General features: G+C 36.7%; 1 protein-coding gene across 1 annotated transcript; it reads left to right on the top strand.

Annotated features, from left to right (window-relative positions):
* The first annotated feature begins 454 nt into the window (after nt 1–454).
* LOC128469498 (putative neutral ceramidase C) lies at nt 455–17,078 on the top strand. Its single transcript, XM_053451336.1, has 21 exons — nt 455–508; nt 4,120–4,260; nt 4,866–5,047; nt 5,604–5,753; nt 6,090–6,266; nt 7,751–7,878; nt 8,205–8,282; nt 8,613–8,733; nt 9,963–10,088; nt 10,517–10,603; nt 11,191–11,295; nt 11,613–11,694; nt 12,027–12,142; nt 12,271–12,365; nt 12,554–12,593; nt 13,232–13,327; nt 13,593–13,688; nt 14,417–14,569; nt 15,051–15,110; nt 15,813–15,901; nt 16,471–17,078. Exons 2-21 carry the CDS (start codon nt 4,137–4,139, stop codon nt 16,664–16,666), a joined length of 2,301 nt encoding a protein of 766 aa, XP_053307311.1. The 5' UTR covers nt 455–508; nt 4,120–4,136; the 3' UTR covers nt 16,667–17,078.
* Nucleotides 17,079–21,479: the final 4,401 nt, after the last annotated feature.

Raw genomic sequence — 21,479 nt, 5'->3', positions numbered from 1 at the left:
ATATTGAATCGTTGACAGCCACAGGTGGCCAATAATCCCTGACCATCAGCAGGCTGCTTACACCAACACAACCTGTTGCTCAGTCCCTGATTTTTGTTGAAATCATAAAACACAATTTTAAAGAGAACTGCCTCTTTTTGAAATCACCATTATTGACTTCATCATTACAGCCTCTTTACACAGCTTAGTTGCAGAGATATTAGTGAGAGAGAAAAAAAAAGCTTACGAATCCAGAACAGTCTGGATTCTTCGTGACTCAGTTGACTTCACTAATGGATCACGATGGGGACCGTGGATCTTATCAGCTGAAAGGGTTAAAAATAGCTTGCAGCAATAAAGATAAGTTTTGAAATACCTACCTGAGACAATTTGAGAATGACCTGTTTCAGGTTAAGTTCCAGGGAAGCTTCTTACACAAGCTTTTAATGGAGAGAGAGAGACCTGGGAACACATTTCTCTCTCTGGGAAATAAACGATATTTTGCCGTCGGTTTAAAGTGAGCTGGGAGGTAAGTCATTTATTCCCTTTAGATTTCATCATGCTTTTGATGCTACCATCCATTTTGGAAAAGCTGTTTTATTATGATGAAATCATTTATAATGATACAATTTTTTTATACGTTTATGCATTATTGTATTTGTGTACGGATTCTCACAAGTGAACGGGTCCGATAAAGGATCTGAGCTTCGGGTCTTTCTCACCTTTCCTACTTTCTGGTCAGTCCTTAATTACCAAATGCCTGCTTTTTGGGTTTGGCCTGATGGAGACGTTGACGTCTTGATGTCTCTTCTTAGGTTATTTAGAAAATAGCAAGCATTAGATCATTAAACAGCAATCAAAGATTCCACATTACACTGGGGGTCATGTTTTTCCATCACTTTGAAAGGAAAGTATCCTCAGTCGGTCAGCCGTACCCCCATTGATGGGATTATATGGGGAGAACAGGTGTTTTTCTTGAATTCTTTCAATATAATTTGGGAATCACAATACGAACGAATGTTCTCCTTTGCGTTTCTGGCCAGAATAAATTTTTTTTGCGCAGCTGAAATTCTGCCCAAGTGAACGTATTCAAATTAAAGATGAATCGACGCAGGTGCTCGTGACCTCTCAGCATTCTTTCATAGACGTTTAATAAAGTGTTTGTCACAGTCTTTCCTCCGGCTATTCATCATCTTTTATTAAATATACAGTTGTTTCATGTCTAATGGAATCATGTTAGAATACAAAGGATAACTGTAATCTAATTTCACGAAGTATCTGTTTTTTGCATGGCCCCTTGTAGACAGCTGCATAATAAAATGATTAGGTGTTCTTTATGAAACCAGATATCACGGCATGCTTAGATTAGTTTTATTAATGGCTTTATCCAGTTACTTGACGCTATACAATGTAAAATATGGATCCACTCAGTCCAACAGCATATTGATCGATGAATTCTTTGTTATATGTGATACTGAACTATATGGGATTACTTATATACACTACCGTTCAAAAGTTTGGGGTCACTTAGCAATTTCCTTGTCTGAAACATTTTGTCCATTAACGGGATGAGAAAGCAAGAGGATGTTAATGTTGTTAATGACTATTGTACCTGGAAACTGCTGATTTTCAATGGAATATCTTCATAGGAGTACAGAGGCCCTTTATCACTCCCATCACTCCTGTGTTCCAATGGCACGTTGTGTTCGCTTATCCAAATTTAGGTTTAAAAGGCCAATTGATCCTTAGAAAAACCTTTTTGTATCATGTTACAGCTAGAAACGTCCTTGTTTTCCATAAAAAGTGACCCCAAACGTTTGAGCAGTAGTGTATATCTGCATACGCGTTGGGTTCCACTGGACGTTTTAGAGGGGACAGGAACAGAAATATTACAATTGACACCGAAGCTAAAGTTTGACTGCTAAAGATGCTGGAAATCTGATTTTTTATCATCTCGATGCTTAATGTGATCATTACTACTATTAAGAACAATAATAGTAAAAAATCGAGCATCAAAAAATCAATATTAATCCATTATGGTAACATTAGCCGTAGCTGGAACAGAGTCTTCATCAAGATGGCTTCTTTGCTTCCACTGTAATAGAATTAGCAGCATTGCTCTCCGTAGTTTACATTTCGCTGTGTGTATCACAGAGTGTTTTTCTTAAGGCTAAAATCAAATTAAGTTCCATATAAAGCTTTCAACCAACATTTATGCAACTAGATGGTTATTCAGAAATAAAAATAAATGTAATACGCAACAACTCAAGACAATACTAAATGGAGTCCAAAATTATGAGGTCACTGGTATAGCATGAGTTACATCCCAGATAAGCTCCCTTAACATTTGAAACAATAAAAACAGTGGGCCGCCGCGCCACTGAACCTGCCGCTTTAGACCTAGTTGGCCTAGGCCGCAATATCTGCTCTGCTCACAAGTTCTAAGAAACCATACCAATGGCATAAACGTGGCACCTGAGTATTAAAAAATACCCCATAGTATGTATCTTACATGAACTGTGTGATCCATAACAGGTGACTTCGATATTTTTCTGTCTCGCTGCATCATGTTCCTTAGCCAGTTGCTACCTTCTGAGGTCAGGGAGCAGCTCTTAGTATCTTCAGATGCTCCTCTATTGCTACAGATATAAGTAGTCACTGGGAGCGCACATTCAAAGTGCTTTCCCCCCTAAAACAAACATTAACGGGGCAACACTTCAAAAAACATCTTTAAGTTATAATATGGCCTTTGCGCTGAAATTGTGGCCCGTGGTTCCTCCTTTTTCATCATCTTTGTCATGTTGACCTTTTATGTTAACAAGACATGCTGAGCCATACTTGTGGAACTCACACAAAGCCTCCAACTCCTTAACGCCCTCTAAATGTTAACAAAACCTCAGCAACCACCTCTTCAAAGATGCCTATAAGTTATTTATGTTATTCTTTAGCAATACCACATGTCTAGCGGACACTTCTCCGCTCTGCACTAGCTATCGCCCCATTCTCTTTCATACTTTGGGCTTCTCCTGTACTTCCCGCTGGGTATATAACTTGCGCTATAAAAATACATTATGTAATAATAGCTATTATAATGATAATAATATTTTCTCGGAAAAATCCCCAGCATTAGAATTAGCTTCATTTTATCCAGCTGGCAAATCTCTAGAAAATATATTTTGAATAACTAAAATATTTAGATGATATATAAAAGCCAGTACGCTGTAGCTGGTTAAAAGAGGTAATTTCATTGTGGCTTGAAAGAAACTCCATAATCAGCCATTATCTCAGCATGCAGACCAGAGATTGCTTATTTTGGAGTGCAACGGAAAATAGTTTTATAGTTTTACAAAAATGAAAAAGTGAAAAACTCCAGTGGACGGAGTTACATTTGGTAACTTGATCTGTCGATGCGAAACCATTATTGGTCTTACTATCCATTAAATTCCCCACATTTCCTCCCACCTAATCGCATTTATACTTTATTGCGATTAGGTGGGAGGAAATGTGGGGAATTTAATGGATAGTATTTATATTTATTGCGATATTTATTGAATGGCTTATGGAAATTGTAGTCCATGCTGATTGGCTAAACGTTGCATGCTGATTGGCTAAAAGTTGCATGCTGATTGGCTAAAAGTTGAAAATAGTTTTGACTAGTTGACTCCTCAATATATGTATATATTACAATACACAATACATAATTCATTTCAGACCTGACTGTCCAATTTTCACAATGGCGCCTTTATTCCTATTTAATAATGATATATTTCATAAAATCCTATTATTTTCTCTTTAAAATTCCATAGTAAATGTAATGGGTAAGTTCTACCTGTTATCCACGTACCTTTAATTATTTTTTCTCGTTACGTTCAAATTGTCATCTGTTTTATGTCCAATTCTAATCACTCACCTGTTTCCCTTACCTCTATCCAGTACTTTTTTTCAGTATTTCCCTGTTAATAATCTATTATCAAACCTCTCTGATCAATGTTTGTTCAAGAACATTTCAACAACTGGAACTAAACTAAGTGGGTATTTAAGGTTCATAGCAACGTTAACATATCTTTTTAATTTTGACAATATTTTGTTATGATCTTAAACCAAATACAGTTTTATTAACCTGTTTATGTCTGTCTCTAGATTCTGCATTATATAAAATGGCAAAGAAGACTCTAAGCAGACTGGAAGTGACGCTGATCGTACTACTTGTGTTAACCATGTGTATAGTTGGCGGACTCATAGCAGTCGTATTTATTGTGCAGGATAACGGGAATTCTAGTGGCAAGTTCTACCTTTTCTCTTATTATATACATTTTCTCAATTTTCATTAACGATAATTAGTATTTTCATGCAACAATATCTGCTTAACTATAGAGATCAGCATATATTTGGGGTGGGTGTCACTTGTACTAAAAGTCTAAAAACTAGAACAGTGAAACTTTTATAATTTAACTGGATATATCAGAAAGTACAAGAGCCACACAATGAATGGGAAGATGAAAAGTATTGAACATGGCTTTTTTTAATCACTCTTGTCAATTAGTAGTAAATATAAGTCGTCGGTCATGACCAGGGATCATCAACAGGATGCTGTCCAGTGTAAAATGCATGTTACTCTCATTATTCACATTATTTGACAGCCCTGAAATTTGACTTACATTATGTAGGTCAAATCCTGCTCAACTGGCTCTTCATTATGCATAGTTAAGTGTAGGAATCTCACTACATTAGTTATACATCATGCAGGATCAATATGCCCATCTCGTAGAAGAACCTCTTGGGAATTGGTCAATGCCGTCCATACATACATTGAGATTTCCAGTTCTATACACATGCATAATAAAACAAAAATGTTTTTTTTTTTATTCTTTTTTTTATTCTTTTAGTTGCAACAACTCCTGAGCCTACAAACAGCACCCATAAGACTTCTCAGACGACGTCCACTCCCATCAAAACTGCATCGACAACAACCACCACCAAAACAACAACACCTGATCCATACCCTGATGCCTATCTTGTTGGTGTTGGAAGGGCAGACTGTACTGGTCTACTAGCAGATGTTCCATTGGTAACTCACACTAGTGAAGAATGGATGCTTGTCCTTATAGAGACAATCTCAAATAAAATACAAAAAATGCACACACACCTATGTTACGGGAAAGTGCTGCTACTTTTAATTCCAATTGATTAAACTCCACACACCGTCTTATCTATGAGGAGGAGTTTGCTGAGCCAGCGGAAACAGGACAAGAGCCTGGTGTGTGTGGCACCAGCCCATCTTCAGAAGGCCTCTGGAAGAACTGTGTAAAGCATTGAGGGCTAAAGCATGGTGGCCCTGGTCATACCCTAAGACCCCATAAAGGGATGCAACCAGCCCCTTACTAAATATGACCATGAAATATTCCACCATATGTATTCGTGGTGCCTCCGCACACTCCCAGTAGAGTCTGGTGCTCTTTGTTCTTTATAAACTTGTCAGTAATTCATGAGAAGGTACCTTTGAACATTTAAGGGTAACAATTTAAGCATAAAGTTACACAAGGATGGTCAATTATAATTACGGTATTTTTGCTAAATGATTTTCCTGTTCCAGAATTAAATATATTTTACATATTTCTTGTTAGATGGGATATGCAAGCAGCGATCAGCTGGCGGGAGGGATTCACACTCGACAATACAGCCGAGCTTTCATTGTAGCAGAACCTGATAATTCCACACGAGTGGTGTTTGTAAGCGCTGACATAGGGATGGTTTCACAGCGAGTTAGGCTGGAGGTATGTATTGTGAATAGAATTAGCTTGTTTATTAATAATGTGACATCATGATTATCATTTATACCATATTCAATGAGATTAAGACTTGTATTTCTGCAGGATCCCCGTGAATTGAAATTAATATATGTACAGGGTATACAAAATGACCAACAAATTTAATAGAGCAGCAGGAGGAATGATAGATGTTTTTTTACCTAATATATTGCTTTGTCTATAAATTCTAGTTTTGAATGTATTTACTGTAAACAGTGCTGTGGGAATTGTTGGCGCTATATAAATAAAAGATAGTAATAATAATAATGTTACTTGAAAGATTGGATTTTTGTGTTTTGTCAGGTAATGAATAAACTGAAGAGCAAATATGGAGATCTCTACAGACAAGACAATGTTATACTAAGCGGCACCCACACACACGCTGGGCCTGCCGGTTATTTCCAATACACAATCTTCATGTTGTCGAGCAAAGGGTTTCTCAGACCTGCCACCGATGCCATTGTCAATGGGATTTTTACGGTACGTAAACTAACGGACTTTTCAAATACAAATTCTATATTTACATTATTATAGTAGAAGAATTTACTTCAATAGTGCGCTTATATACACCTTTGATTGTATTGAGTTATTCCAATAATCCAGGGCTAAACTATTAATTATCATGGGAATACATCTCAGCAAACGACATGAGTTTAATGGAGTAAACCAAAGTTCATTGAGTTATTATCTACAGATTTGTGCACCATTTTGCAGCCCTGACAAGGAGTTGAGCCCCAGGCTAAGGGGACAGGGACTTAGATTATCGCAACAGTGAGGAGGCTCAGGTGTAGGCAGGTAAAGTTGGGCACTTAGTGTATAGGCGAAGCTGGCCAGTAGCGGGTCCCGGGGACATGCCAACATCTATAGATAAAATGGCCTTGATTCAGTGATCTGTCTAAAAAAATAGACTTGATAAAACAAATCCCACAACAGTAGTGGCAGGTTATCCATTAAGCACTCTAGACACATGCCTAGGGGCCTCTGAGCTTTTGTTGGCCCCAGAGTTCTAATGGATAATCTGCAGATATACCACCACTGGCTTGAGAGCGGTAGCTGCATTGACTACTGTAGCTGGGTGCTCATTGGGGTTACATTAGGGCAGTGGCGACTAGCACAGGGCCTATGGCCACAGTTCCAGGGGGATCAGCCCTGCATTACTGGGTGCCTGGCTCTGACATTATCTGTACAGCACCTTACACCGCATGGACACAGGAGAGAAGCCACAAGGTTGGTATTTGTGTGTGAGAGTGAGTATGTGTATTTGTTTATGCATGTATGTATATACTGTATGTGTATACAGAGTCACCAGTAAGCAATTCAAATGCCCAGTAACCCCCCCCAAAAAAAATTGCTCAATCCCACATACACATTTAGTGATCCTATCTCACAAGCCCAGCACAATGTGCTCTCATTTCAGTTTATTCAGATCAAAGCAAACTTCTGTGTATCCAGTGAGATCAAAGTCATTGACAAATTACATTCAATTATGTTAAACTAGCTGTAAAAATATGATAAGATCTTCCTTCATTTAGTTTTGCTATAACCCAAATATGCTGAGATCCTTGAAAAAACAAGGTCTCATTTTGTTAAAGCAATAATTACACACAGATTTTAAATTAAAGCTCAATGTATAATTGTACCAATCAGCGAGGCTTATGTAGTACAGGGGTAGCCTGCATTTAATTATTCTAACTAATATGAGATGAACCAGCACTGAAGGAGTGCAAATTTAACTATATCTTGCTCATATTTTGAAATGTAATGCATTTTATTATTATATAGTTAAATTGGCTTTGCTTGTAAACTCTATCCCGGAGTGCTGCTGGATAAGAAATGTACATTAGAAGTTTCCAAGTACAAAATAACAAATGAGTATAGGATGGAAGTCTTCCAGGAAGTCTATATATATATATATGCGAAGATGTTCCAGCTAACTTTATTCCATTTTCTGTATGCGTTCTCAGAGCATTGTCAGAGCACACGAAACAATGAAACGAGGCAGGATCTTTCTGAATAAAGGAACGGTGGACGACAGTCATATAAATAGAAGTCCAACTTCATATCTCCTCAATCCAGAGTCTGAGCGGAACAAGTGAGGATATTAGAATGAAAGTTTCATCAGCAACTGGTTCATTTTCCCATCATTTTAGTGCATGAGGCGGCGTGCGAGTAAATCTTTGATGTTAATGCCAAACTATAATGTGGAGCGATTCAAGGAACATATGTATGTTTGTTAAATAAGACAAAGAGAGTTCACAACATCATCCTTTATTGTTTGGTAGCTGTATTTTGCAACAGTTTGTGAGATGATCCAATGCAAGAGCAGTTTACTTTATTTAAGTATCAGACCATCAGACAGTTTTGCAGATATGAAGATCAGTCCAGAACCACCAATAAGTGTTGGTTGGTCTCTTACAGGTACCCATCTAACACAGACAAGGACATGACCATCCTGAAGATGACAGATATGAATAACCAGGAAATTGGAATGTTCAGGTAAGCAGATCTTCTGTGTGTCCAACGCCCAAAGCTTTGCGGTTTACAGAATGCATCTGAAACACATAGATGTTTGGTTACATCTCACCAACATGGTAATGGCGGGGAGGCAGAAATGGCTTAAATTAGATATAAAATTCAGAATTTGTTAAATTGTCTATATTTGGAATGTGTGCTGATTTAAATTCTTGGAAAACAAAGGAAACCTAAGGCCCCCCAACAATACACCTTTTTGTTTCTTCTCCTAATAGTATGTTTCATGTCTTCTTTTTAATGTTAAAAGAACTCTTGGATTATTTGAAAAGCGATTTCTCGTTTTCTCAATCACAGCTGGTTTGCGGTTCATGCGGTTAGCATGGACAACAAGAACCACCTGGTGAGCAGCGACAACATGGGTTATGCTTCATATCTTTTTGAACAAGAAAAGAATAAAGGCTTTTTACCTGGCGAGGTGGGCATCTTAAATGACTTATTTCATGAAAATAATATTGAATTTTTTTTAACCTTGTTTTTAGTGTTATTGTTATTAATGTTCTATGTTATTTCTGTATATTTATATTTGAAAATGTATTAAAAGAAATTATTAATAATTTATTATAATAATATTGAAATAATAAATTATATTTTTTATTGAATGTTGTATTACAGTATTAAAATGTATACAGTACAAATGATATATTTACATAAACATTCTATCATATAAAAGGTTAGACAAAATGATGTAATGGAATCCCTTTGTTAAAATTCATTAAAACAAAAGCTGAAAGTGAGTATAAAAAGAAATGGATTTTATCATAGCGTTACAAAATAATTTGGAACTCTGGAGCAGCATGGGTATGAATAACTTGATTTTTTTTTTACAAAGTTTTGAGTCCGATATGATTTCCGAAAGTATCAAATTTCTTTCATTTTAAAAGTAACTGAAAATTACATTTTTTGAGATGAATTCAAAATGCTAAGTTTGTTGAAGAAACGTATTCTTTGCAGTCTATGGTCTTGCTTGTAAATAGAAAGCAGCAACTGAATATTGTTTGTGGGTCCAAGGGTCTGCCTGTACTTTAGAAAGATTAATACAACACATGTTATATCTTTTTAGTGTGTTTGCCAGTGTACAAAGTTCAAGTCGTGTTCCAGATCTCATGTGTAGTCATGGCCATATCTGCTCTGTACTTAGTTCTGTTCCTTAGAAAACTCAATAGTCCTCACGGAAGAAAACAAGCAAAAAGGCCATCAGTAATGATTATTTTGATCTTAAAGATAATCTTTTTTGCAAGACTTAGCTGACCTGCCAGTTTTAGAAAAACACTTTCATTAATAAGCATTACGCAAAATCTGGTCTTTTAACACTTTTCAGGTCGTAGGTTTTTTTTTTTAATAGAAAGTGCTTATAGGAATGCTGTTTATTGAATAAATAAAATCATCAACTTTCTTGGGCATTCCGCTATTTATAAAATAAGTGCAAAACAGTTAATGAGATTTAAACCCATACAAAATGAAGAATTAGATAGTTTGCATCATCATATTGTTAACCAATAGGTTAATTATTTTACTGGCGTTTATGGCTCCGCAATGACGATTTAATAAAGAATATAAACATTATTACACATTCTATTTTTCTAATGTCTTTAACGTACGTGATTCGTATTGCTTATGATGTTTCCACATTTTTTCCCGGTGCAGGGATCATTTGTAGCAGCCTTTGCTTCGTCAAACCTTGGGGATGTATCACCGAATACAAAAGGCCCTCATTGTATAAACACAGGGGAGTCATGTGAGAACCCCACCAGTACCTGTGAAATAGGAGGGGTAAGTGGGGTATTGGCAGTGATTCCAGTGACACTGTAGCTACACCAGCTCATGCAGGGATGGACATCCAAAAATACACCTACAAAAAATACAATACATCTAATACTCCTTTACACTTCCAAAAATATATGTAAGGAAGACCGTAAGGTAGCATCAATGGAAGGAAGCAGTGTGACCGTCTCTTTAAAATGAACTTATATTGACATTGATGCAGTTTTAACCAAAACTGTAATTATTTTGTGTTGATTACATTTTGTTTTTTAGAAGACTTTGCCAGGATTTTAGTCTACTTTAGCCCTTTCTTTATTCATACGAAAGAATCTGTATATAATCTTTTTGAAATGTAATTGATCTTGAAAATGATATTGGTATAGAAATTATTTAAAATTCTGTTTTTTTTTTCTTCTGTTTGTAAATCCCTTTATCAGACTACGACCTGCATGGCTACTGGGCCTGGAAAGGATGTATTTGAGAGTACAAAAATAATTGGAGAGAAAATCTACCTGAGGGCCAAGGTAGGCAAATAGATGCAAGCAATAGGTCCATGTTACTTCTTACGTGTTTCTCATGCATAACTTTTCTCTTTAGAAATTACATCATTTTATGGCAAGACAGGATTATGGCTGTTTGGATTTGTTCAGTAAAACTAAAATAATAAATAATAAATAATCTGTAAGTAATAACTAACAATCTAGATACAATTAAAAAAACACCACAATGGTAGTTGTGTATATATATATATATATATATATATATATATATATATATATATATATATATATATATGCAAAATATTTAGATAAATGAATACATATGGATAAATAAATGCAAGTAAAAAAAATGTCAAAATATAACTAGGTGTTTGAATGAAGTTTAAATGATACAGGTTTTACATTTCTATGACTTTACATTATAATACTAATAATCAAAAACATGTTATGGTAGATAAATAGAATATGAAAAAAATGTGTTAATTACGTGAGCAAACATGCTATGTATTAATTTATTTTATTACAAGATAGGGTTTCTTGTTTTTATTTATCAATTACATTTTTTTTTTGTTTGCCAGTGTTTTGATAAATATTCATCTTTTTCCAATAAGGCTCTTTATGACGCAGCTTTCACGGAAGTCGAAGGATCTGTGAATTCGGCCCATCAGTGGGTTGATATGAGTAATGTTACCGTGCAGCTCAATGACACTCACACTGTAAGTTACATATATATCCCACCATTCATTGCATCCATTGCTACAAGTGGAACACGTAAATAAGTTGCTTTCCTTCCTTCCTTCTTTCCTGCCTTCCTTCATTCTGTCCTTCCTTCCTTTCCTCTCCTTCCGCCCTTCCTTCCTTTCCTCTCCTCCCTCTCTTCTCCTCCTTCATTTTCCTCTCCTTTCTTTGTTCCTTTGCTCTTCTTCCTTCATTCTTTCTTTCATTTCCTCTCCAACCTTACTTTTCTTTCTTTCTTTCTTTCTTTCTTTCTTTCTTTCTTTCTTTCTTTCTTTCTTTCTTTCTTTCTTTCTAGGCACACACATGCAAGCCAGCTCTTGGCTACAGCTTTGCTGCTGGAACTGTTGATGGTGTTGGAATACTCAGTTTCACACAAGGTAAGGATACCCAGCAGGTTATTTATATTTTGGAGAAATTTCAAAGATGAAAGCTGACTACTAAAATGGTAAATGGTTTGTAAAAAGATCAGATGTATAGCTTGGAGGGAAGAACAAAGAGAGGAGGTGTGATAGAAACATTTCAATACATAAAGAGATAATAACTGAGCAGTGATAAGGGGCAAACGCCTATGGGAATTCGCAATTACAAAAAAAAAGGGAAGCATCCGTTATAATAACTTAAAATCAAACAATGTTAATATTTAGTGTTACATAATTACGAGTAGCATTTAGATTTTAAATACATGTAACCAATATTGCTATATTTACAGGAACTTTAGAAGGTCATCCATTTTGGGATGGAATACGTGATCTGATTTTCGGAAAGCCATCAAACGAAACCGTAGAATGTCAGAAACCCAAACCTATCTTGCTAAATACCGGAGAGGTAAATAGGATATGTGACTGCAGTACTAACAATCTACTTAATTTTATTTTATTTATATTTACCTACACTTATTTTTCATCACGGTACAATCACGATCCTAATAAAAAGTGTATATTTCTTCCTCCTAGGTTTCCGTCCCATTACCATGGCATCCAACAATAATTGATGTTCAAATCCTAACCATTGGATCGTTGGCAGTGCTTGCTGTCCCGGGAGAGTTTACGTATGTATTAACGTATGATTTTGTATTCAATATCTACACTGAAACGAATTGAAAAATATTTTAAGTTATAGCTCTAACCATATAGTCAGCAAGAGAGAGGGTTTATAACATCAACAGGTATCAACAGCTGAAAGGCCATCAATAAAAAAAATTTCAGTTCGTTACTGAAGAATTGTTTTTTTCAACAGAACTATGTCAGGGCGAAGACTAAGAGAAGCTGTAAAGAAAGTAAGTTATGGGTTTAATGGTATTATATTAATGATAGAATTACTTTGCGTCGGCTGATAAGAATGTTTATTCCCTTGAACGTGGACTATGGCACACTCATAGTCCATGTCCCAAAATAGTACCCCTTTGTTTGTGGCTGGAGTGGGGTTGCTGAGGAGGCCACGTGGAAGCTGTGAAGGAGCTTCAGCACAGACCTTCATTGATTTTTACAGCCCCTCAGGCTGGTCATGGGAGAGCAGAGGACATTCCCAACCTGCCCACGATCTCCACCACCTGCAAAAGTGGCACGGAGGGGCTACTAGGCATCATAGCAGGACACTTGAGAGGTATCCTATGGTCATACATCCAGCTGAGTTGGGCTAGGCATGTATAATGGATGATGTTTCATCATTTGTACATAGTTGTAGTTGTCAGTATACAACGAACTAGGACTGCTGATTTTATTCAATTGACCCTATAAAGAACTATGCTGAGTTAATATTATGAAGACATTACATAGGAATATGCCAGAAAATATTATCGTATTAAACCATATCATAGCAGGGGTACAAATGACATTGATTCATGAATGTTTACTATACGTATACTTAAGTATTTCAACAAACCAAATATACTCACTGAAGGATTCATTTTCCTAGGAGTTAGATCCACTTGGCACCCGCAACCCAGACATTGTTATCTCCGGACTGTCTAATGTATATACCCACTACATCACCACCTATGAAGAGTATCAGGTAAGCTAACGAATCCAAAATCAAGCTCTATAAAAGCCGTGCCCCACCTGGGAATGTGTATTAGGCAAAGGTTATGTGTGTCTGTGCAGAACTGGACTAGAGATGATTGAGAAAGCCCTGGCCCTTTAATCCCTTCAAAACGAAGGCATTTTTACACAATAGCATTTTCAACATTTCTGCCATTATTTCCCTCTTTCTCATTTAGTATACTGACCTGTTTACATGGCTGTTGACAAACGATGCAGTTTTCTTTGTATTGATACAGGCTCAGCGATATGAAGCAGCATCTACAATTTTTGGGCCCCATACTCTGTCTGCTTATATACAGCTGTTCAGAGGTCTGGCTAAAGCCATTGCAGAGGTAAATGAACGAGCCACTCAGTTTAAACTTAAAAAGCGGGTTCTATATTATTCGTGTAACATGCTTGGATGCATGTATTCATGGAATACATCAGTAAGTATTTTAATACAATTTACACTATATTTCATACCACACACGTACCTTTTTACTTGTGAGTTTTTCAGATTCAGCTTCTTCTGTAAGATCGTGCTGTATAACGTCTATCAGAGGCTTATTTTAGGGAAGCAGGTGGAGCAGGGCACTTTATCAGGGGCAGAAGGCCTTTCTGGGATCAGATAGATCTTTTTTGTGAATGGCCCATTTGCACTATGGAGGTCTGTGCTTATACTTTGGTGAGTACAGACCTCCGTAGTAGAGCGCTGTCTTGGTGCCCAGCACAGAGATGATGTTTGAGCATGACAGGTAGCTCATGGGGGTGAGTGGCTGCTATGCTGCCCTGGGTCAGGCCTAGGACGTACCCCTCATAAATAATCCATCAGTGATATACAGCAACAGGGTATGTCTGTGGTTGGCTGGTATTTGGAGAGCTGGACCCTTAGTCCTTTTATTTTCATTCATTTTACTTATGTCACCAACATAATTAGGTCTGAATCTTTTGAGCTTCTTCCGTGGGCATTGCTTGATAGGATGTTTTATAGTGCATGGATCAAAGAGTAAATCAAATCAAAGTATATTTATTTTAAAAAAAATGAAGAATTAATCCAGCATCCGACACCCCTTTGTTTCAGAACACAGTGGACAAATTACCAACTGGACCACATCCCCCATTTTTTAATGAGAGTCAACTGTTCAACTTACTGCCTGACGTACTTCAAGATAAAGCTCCTGGAAACACAACCTTTGGAGACGTGCTGGAGGATGTGATGCCACTTTACCATCCGGTGAGCACTAATCATGTATAGAAAGGAGAACTTTTATCAACATAGGTTCTGTCATCCATTGCAGAGCCCATGACCCAAAGAATGCTATGGATTTGTCCATTGAGGTAAAAGACTTAAAGCAACTTGAGTTTGTAACTTTAAAGTATATTGGTCTCTTTTCATATATATTTGATTGTACTTTTCTATACACTAAATGATCCCATGTAACTTTGGGTAAATATTCAGGACAAGAAATTGGTCAAATAAAGCCGTCAACTTATAACCTAAATACCTCCAGTTACACTGATGGGCAAGAAAAAGGCATAAGTTATTGGTTATTTTAATGAATAAAGTAATGCTTAAATATGTGGCAGTTTCCCTACCGGTTACTTAGTTGTGTCATAGTGAATGTTAGTGTACAAGTCATATATTTTTCCTGTAATGGATATTTAAAGTTTTTTTCATATTCCATTAAACAAAGTATATAATGTGACATTCACAGGGAGAAATTGCCTCTGTAACATTTGTCACTGGAAACCCAAGAAATTCTGTTGCTTACATGGTGAGTACACCTAATACTTCCATCTTACCTCCCAAACATCTCAGACTCAGTAGAACAAGTCCAAGCTGAGACTTGGGTCCATCTGGCTCCAGCTGCAGCTTTGGCTTCCATTTTTCAAATTTTTAAGACATTTCTGTTCCCTGTTCCAGTCCCCTATCCTATTGTCCCTTCCTGCTCGTTGAGACTTCTTTCACAGTTCCCCTGCCAACTTGCCTTAAGGTTACATGATCCTGGGGTTATGTGGTGAAAGCCTGGCAGTGAGGGTATGATTACCGGGTGCTGATATTCTGCTCTACCAACAAAGTAGTAATCACGTTTTTGTTTTCCTCGCTGGCCCTGCTTATGGCTGGCTGGTGGGGGCTAAGTTTTTACAATATCAGCCATGGCCTGGGACCGTAATGGCCCTTGACTGAGTTTATTCACTAGACACACACGTTAGAAATGCCACATTAGAGCTGGAGCCTTCAAGATTTGCCTTTTTTGGTGGGGATTTGGGTTAACCTTTTGGCTCCCAAATCCTGTTGACGATCTTCAGGATAACATCGCTTCTCCAAAGTATCTGTTTTTCATATATGTTAGCTTGTTTAAGCTGTATATCACTTCCTCATATTTCATGCAACATTCACAACTTCAACAGAACTAAAAACACAAAAATGAATGTTTATAGGCTAAAACTTCAATAAATATTAATATTTTTCACAGGCAAACAAAACATACCTGGCAGTGGAAAAATATGAGAATCTAAGTGGAACATGGCAAATAGTACATAATGATGCCTCATGGGAGACCAGGTGAGCAACACACGTGTAACGACATAAGTTCATGCCCTGCTTTCTTACAGACAATCATATTATATTGTATTATAACAATGTAATATTTCATAGAAAACATGTCTACAACATTTTTGGTTATTACTTCATTGCGCTGAACTCCACTTACTCCTACTCCTAAGCAGTGCTGATTTTCAGTAGGTTATGATGAAAGTTTGGAGGAAATTGGTTAATATTTAGGTTCTGTTTTGTACATTAAGCATCATTAAGCTCCCCAAAAAACAAGCTTTTAATGTAATTTGCAATGTCGGAAACCAAAAAGCCACAAAAAATCTAAGATAGGCTTGGATGGCTAAAAACTTAGGCTGTGCAAAATTATGAAGTAATTCATTGACATTTGGGCCCATTTTGATGCATTAAGCTGCATGAAGCTATTTTCACATTAATTGTTTTAGGGTGACATGCATTGGAACTAGTCATTTTAGCAATTCAGCTCTGCTTTCATCTACACTTCCCCTTAACATAAGTATCTTGTTTTTGTATTTATGCAACATCTTGACATTGAAATATTTCATGACTCTTTTATTCAGATATTATTGGCATAAGGGCACCGGAAACCAGAGCAATGGGACAGTGGAATGGCATATACCGTCATCAGTTCAACCCGGCATCTACAGGATTCGACACTTTGGACATTATAAACAGCTTCTAGTACCCCGTGTCACACCTTACGAGGGCATTTCTTCTGACTTCCAAGTGACCCTGGGTTGGGAGAAAAAATATTAGCACAGTCAAACCAAAACTGAGTTTAAATGTAGGGACTGGGGATTTGTAAGTGGCTTGTGGATTGATTCACGCAGATCAGAATTTATTTTGATGTGTTAAATCCTGTTGAAAAAAAAGGCAGCTTCCTTCAAGGAAATGAATGTTTGCTTTTGTAAGATGTCTATATGTGTATATATATATAATTTTATTTAGATTGAGTTAGAAAAAGCATTGTGATACTATGTCTGATGTTATTTGTAAATTCTAATGAACAGACCTTCAATGTTGGGGGATAAAGCTTTCTCAGTAGAAGCACCATCTGATTTTATCGAGGTGTTAAAGGGTACAATGATCCAGGTTATTAAGATGAAGCTTTCTTTAGTATCCTTGATTCTACTTTGCATTTCTTCAAATAGTGTAAATGGCTTTAAAAATGTTAGATTTAAGGATCATATTGTATTAACTAAGTTAAGAGTTGAGTTCATGTGTAGCAAAACCTCCATGACTAATTCAGTTCCATACCTGAACCCACCACTTCTTCAAACGCCATAACCAGTCAGTTCCCACCATAGGGTAAGAACACAGAGGAGTAATCACGTAATTAAATGGAAAGTCCCATGGGATAAAATACAGTAATATAGGTTAACATCGGTGGAAATGTGGTTTTATTTTATTTTGATCCACGTAACTTTATCTGCAGGCCTGGAGGCTGCCATTGTTGTCAGTCAGATGATATTTGAACAACGTTCCCTGTTCAATCATCACACTGAGCTGATTCTTTATAGAAATGCTAATGAAGTCCTGCTTGTTTCAATAAAATCCTTTTCTTCATAGACTTTCATTAGTCAGGATGTCCTTGTGGGTATTAAGACCGAGCCCTTTTAGGCTTCTAACTGCACCTGCCATCTACAAAGATTTTAGCATCAATTAAATGTATTTATTAAAGTCTATATCAGCAACGTGGCAGCAGGTCCTCGTGGCATCCTTCTACACGAGAGTTGGGTCCTGTGTCAGCCGATAGTATCTGGCTCTGTTTTGTTCAGATTGTGTCACACTTCAGCCGGCTCACTCATCGTTAATTCTGGATGATTGCAAACACTCAAACTATTGCCATAATGATTTATGTTGCAATGGGTTTCTCTGCCGCAACTTGTTCTGTATTATCTGGGGATGAGCCAGGTTATGTAATGCACTTTTTCTTAGTCTTGATACTTGATCATGTATGCCAAATCCCACGTTTCCAGAACATCAGAATAATATCCTGCTCTTGCTTTTTTTGTTTCTCCCATGAGCATGGTCATGTCCGGACCCTCTGAATCTCACACAAAATATTATTTGGTAAGTTATGAGAACATTTTTCTTTTGTGGCTTGAAGAATTGGAGTAAAGCTGTGTCATCTGTTATGGTTTATAAGTTATATCTCATTAATGCGATTCAGAGCGCTGACCAAATACTGAGAAAAACAATGAGATCATTTGTTGTGTTCTGGTTCCATGAAATCATTATATACACCAATAAACAAACTTGTTCACAACATTCATTTCTCATAGAGCTGAAGGCTTAAAGTAAAAACTTTATGTATTTGCTCGTTTTTTGCTGTCCTGGTGTTTTTCCATCATAGTACATCTTTGCCAAGCAACATTAGAAGGGAACATGGTAGTCTCTGAGGAGTGAATTGATTATACTGCTATATGGTAATAATAATTACCTTTTTTTGTTTGCAATAAGCCTTTCACTGTTTAAATGGTAGGTCTTTCTCACAACATGGACAAGGGGTTAAATCATAAGGGAAGGAGGTAATTAAGTGAGTAGTTGCCTTTAGGTAACTTTATGTTTATTATACTATACTTCTTTACACACCATTCACATTGACAGAAATATAGATTTAAATGAAAATATGAACTATTTAGCTCAGCCAGCAGTCATTTACATTGTAAATATGTACCAAAAGCAGAGTCCCAAGAGTCTCCCGGAAACAAAGTTGTCTCTCTCGCCTCGCTGATGCACTGGCAATTGCTGTAAAATCAGCTAATTTCACTCACATGATGTGGCATATAATGACTCAATTACGATAATGGATCAATTACACTTAATAAAACACAATGAACATGAGCTACAACGATAACTGACCTCGCACTTACACAAATACAGAATTTACTTACTAAGCTATTCAACTCAGCTCTATGGCTACACAACGTAGATAATGATGATGTCAACAAGTAGAACAACGTGCGTGTATGACTACGTATTATTTGTCTTTGAGATCATAATAGCTTACCCTATGGCACGTCTCAGCTCAGATTTTAGCTCACATTTGTTACTAGGAACAGGAAATCTCCATCAACATATCAGTCTAGTCCTGCCCTCAGCAACCATCTAGAACCCAACAGCAACCCCAAATATTTATTATTACTTATTATTATTAATATTGACCACTGTGAGCCTAATCAGTAGGCCAGTGTTGGTATCCAACTGAGTACAGATGAAGCCCAGCCCTCCTTGCTCAGTTATGCCCAGGGCAATGCCAATTGAAGCTCTCTGGCAAAGTCCAACAATCATAATGTTTGAGGTTGTTGACTGTCTCATGAAAGGGGAATTTGCATTGTGTTTTGAAACACTCTTGGGGTGAGATCAAACAGGCCTCCTGTGGTTTGATTCTGTTTGTAGGTGAGCTAGTCTCATGATTTGATATGCATTTTTGTTGTAAAACATTAAACTTTATATGATTATTTAGATCTTAAAAGGGGATTCTAGTAAGGACAACGTTTCTCCTCTTTCTTCTGAAAAACATTTCTGATTTACTGTAATTAAAAGTTATGCAATCTCCAAAGAATCTAGTTGAAAAGTAGAAAGGTTTGTGCTGGAAAGAATCTAGTTGTAAAGTAGAAAGGTTTGTGCTGGTTAGCGCACTTTAAGCACTTTGCACCACAAGTCTTACATTACATTTTATTTATAGAATTCCTGCAGACTCCAGTGCATCTTTAATGCTGTTCTCTGCATTAAGCCTGCTTTAGAGGAAAGAGATCTGTGGCTACAGAGGTGACCCGCTCAATCTTAAGTAAGGCTTACTTGAAAAACAACCTCTACAAAAATGTCTACAATGTTTCTGCAAAAATATGTAGAAAATAGCACTTGGCCTCTGAGATATGCAGTACATCAAGTGACCACAATACGTGTAACATTTCAGGATATGGCTTCTAATTAAATTGCATTAGAGATTGGTGGCTCACATTTATAGCGGGGCTTCCTATAAAGGTAGAATTAATCTAACATGCCAATACGGACCATAACGACACAAGTGGGTTTACATGTAAGGCACGTAGGAGTGACCTACCACAGATCAAGCCATTCATTGCAACTCTAGAACAAACACGCATTTGAATTTCCGAAGTACTTCACCAAACCATTACCCAGGTTAGCTGAAGAAATTACTAGGTCTAGCCCCACTGGAGAACTGTAACCCTATAATTTTGGGTTATACGTTCATTAGATGTGCTTTGGTTTTATGTGTTATTGGTCTTGGGTTCATTTCAGGATAACTGTCAAAAGTTGTGCTTAATTATTATAACATTGAGAAAGTGTAATAAAGATTAGTACAACCTCCTGGTCATTTGAATTACCGCTTTAAGTAAACTGATTTTTGCATTTTCTAGTACAAAGGAAATATCATTAAAAAGGCCATTATAACACCATTAAAAGTAAATTAAACAAACACTTACAAGGAAGGATATAATGAAAGTGCACTTTTTTTTATTTAAAAAGGTATTTTTTCTTAAATTTCATTGTTTTTCCGAACATGGGTTTCTTGTTACTGTAACAAACAATATTCAGAGATATAAATATAGAAAACAGCTGGCGTCGATTTAAAATGACCCAATAACTGCAAAAAAGAGCTTTGTACTATGTATAAAATAAAAACTTCATATTTAGTTGGATAACCACTTGGTGTCAGTGTTGGTTAACAAAACAAAAGTTTACGTTTCAAAATCAAACATATTTGGGGTTGTGTATAAAAAGTGATTCTGGCCAAAATTTGAAAAGTGGCCTTATCACCATGGTAAGCGTTGGAATAGAAATTGCAGAGGTTACTATGGTGAGAAAATCAGTTTTCAGACTACACCAGACTTCACTTTTTATACATAACCATATGAAGGGGGTCACACAGTCCGGAGCTGACTCGTTCATACTTTGCATTGTTCAGATGATATCTAGGACTCCTAATTAGTACTTTTGTTATCAGTATGTGATGGTTGATATTTTATTGCACATTACTCAACTAAGTGTGTCTTTAAATAATGGCATGACTTGCAGATGTTCTCCTGGCTCACATTACTGGCAGTTCGGGTGTTTAGGATCACCTTCGATGAACATGTTCTTCTTTTATTGGGTAAAGAAACTGTTGCACGCTGACACATTCACCTGTTCCTATGTCACAATATCCTTCGAATCTGACCTGTTTCATCATCGACAAAACCAGTGGCAAACTATGCCCCAATTCTCATGACCATCTCCTGGGCTTTGGACACAAAGGACATAAAGGCTTATTCTTTATCTTTTGTGATAGGTGCCGGTTATTTCCTGGTTCATTTTATGTCAGCCTCTCAGTTAAGATTCTAGAATACATACACCAAGGTTTAGTGCTAGATTTTTCTCTAATAGTTACTTTTCCTGAATCTTAATTGTTTATTGTCGCTTAACCACACAATGGGGACACCAACATTAATATTGCCTCCCACGAACACTCATCATGCCTCAAAATGCAAATACCGAGTTCATTCTCTCTTAAGAAATATAGATGAATTTTGGTGTTCCTGTACAAGACACAATTAATAAT

This window comes from Spea bombifrons, chromosome 11 (genome assembly GCF_027358695.1).
Source record: "Spea bombifrons isolate aSpeBom1 chromosome 11, aSpeBom1.2.pri, whole genome shotgun sequence".
Lineage (NCBI taxonomy): Eukaryota > Metazoa > Chordata > Amphibia > Anura > Pelobatidae > Spea > Spea bombifrons.
This window is presented reverse-complemented; position numbering and strand designations above follow the sequence as displayed.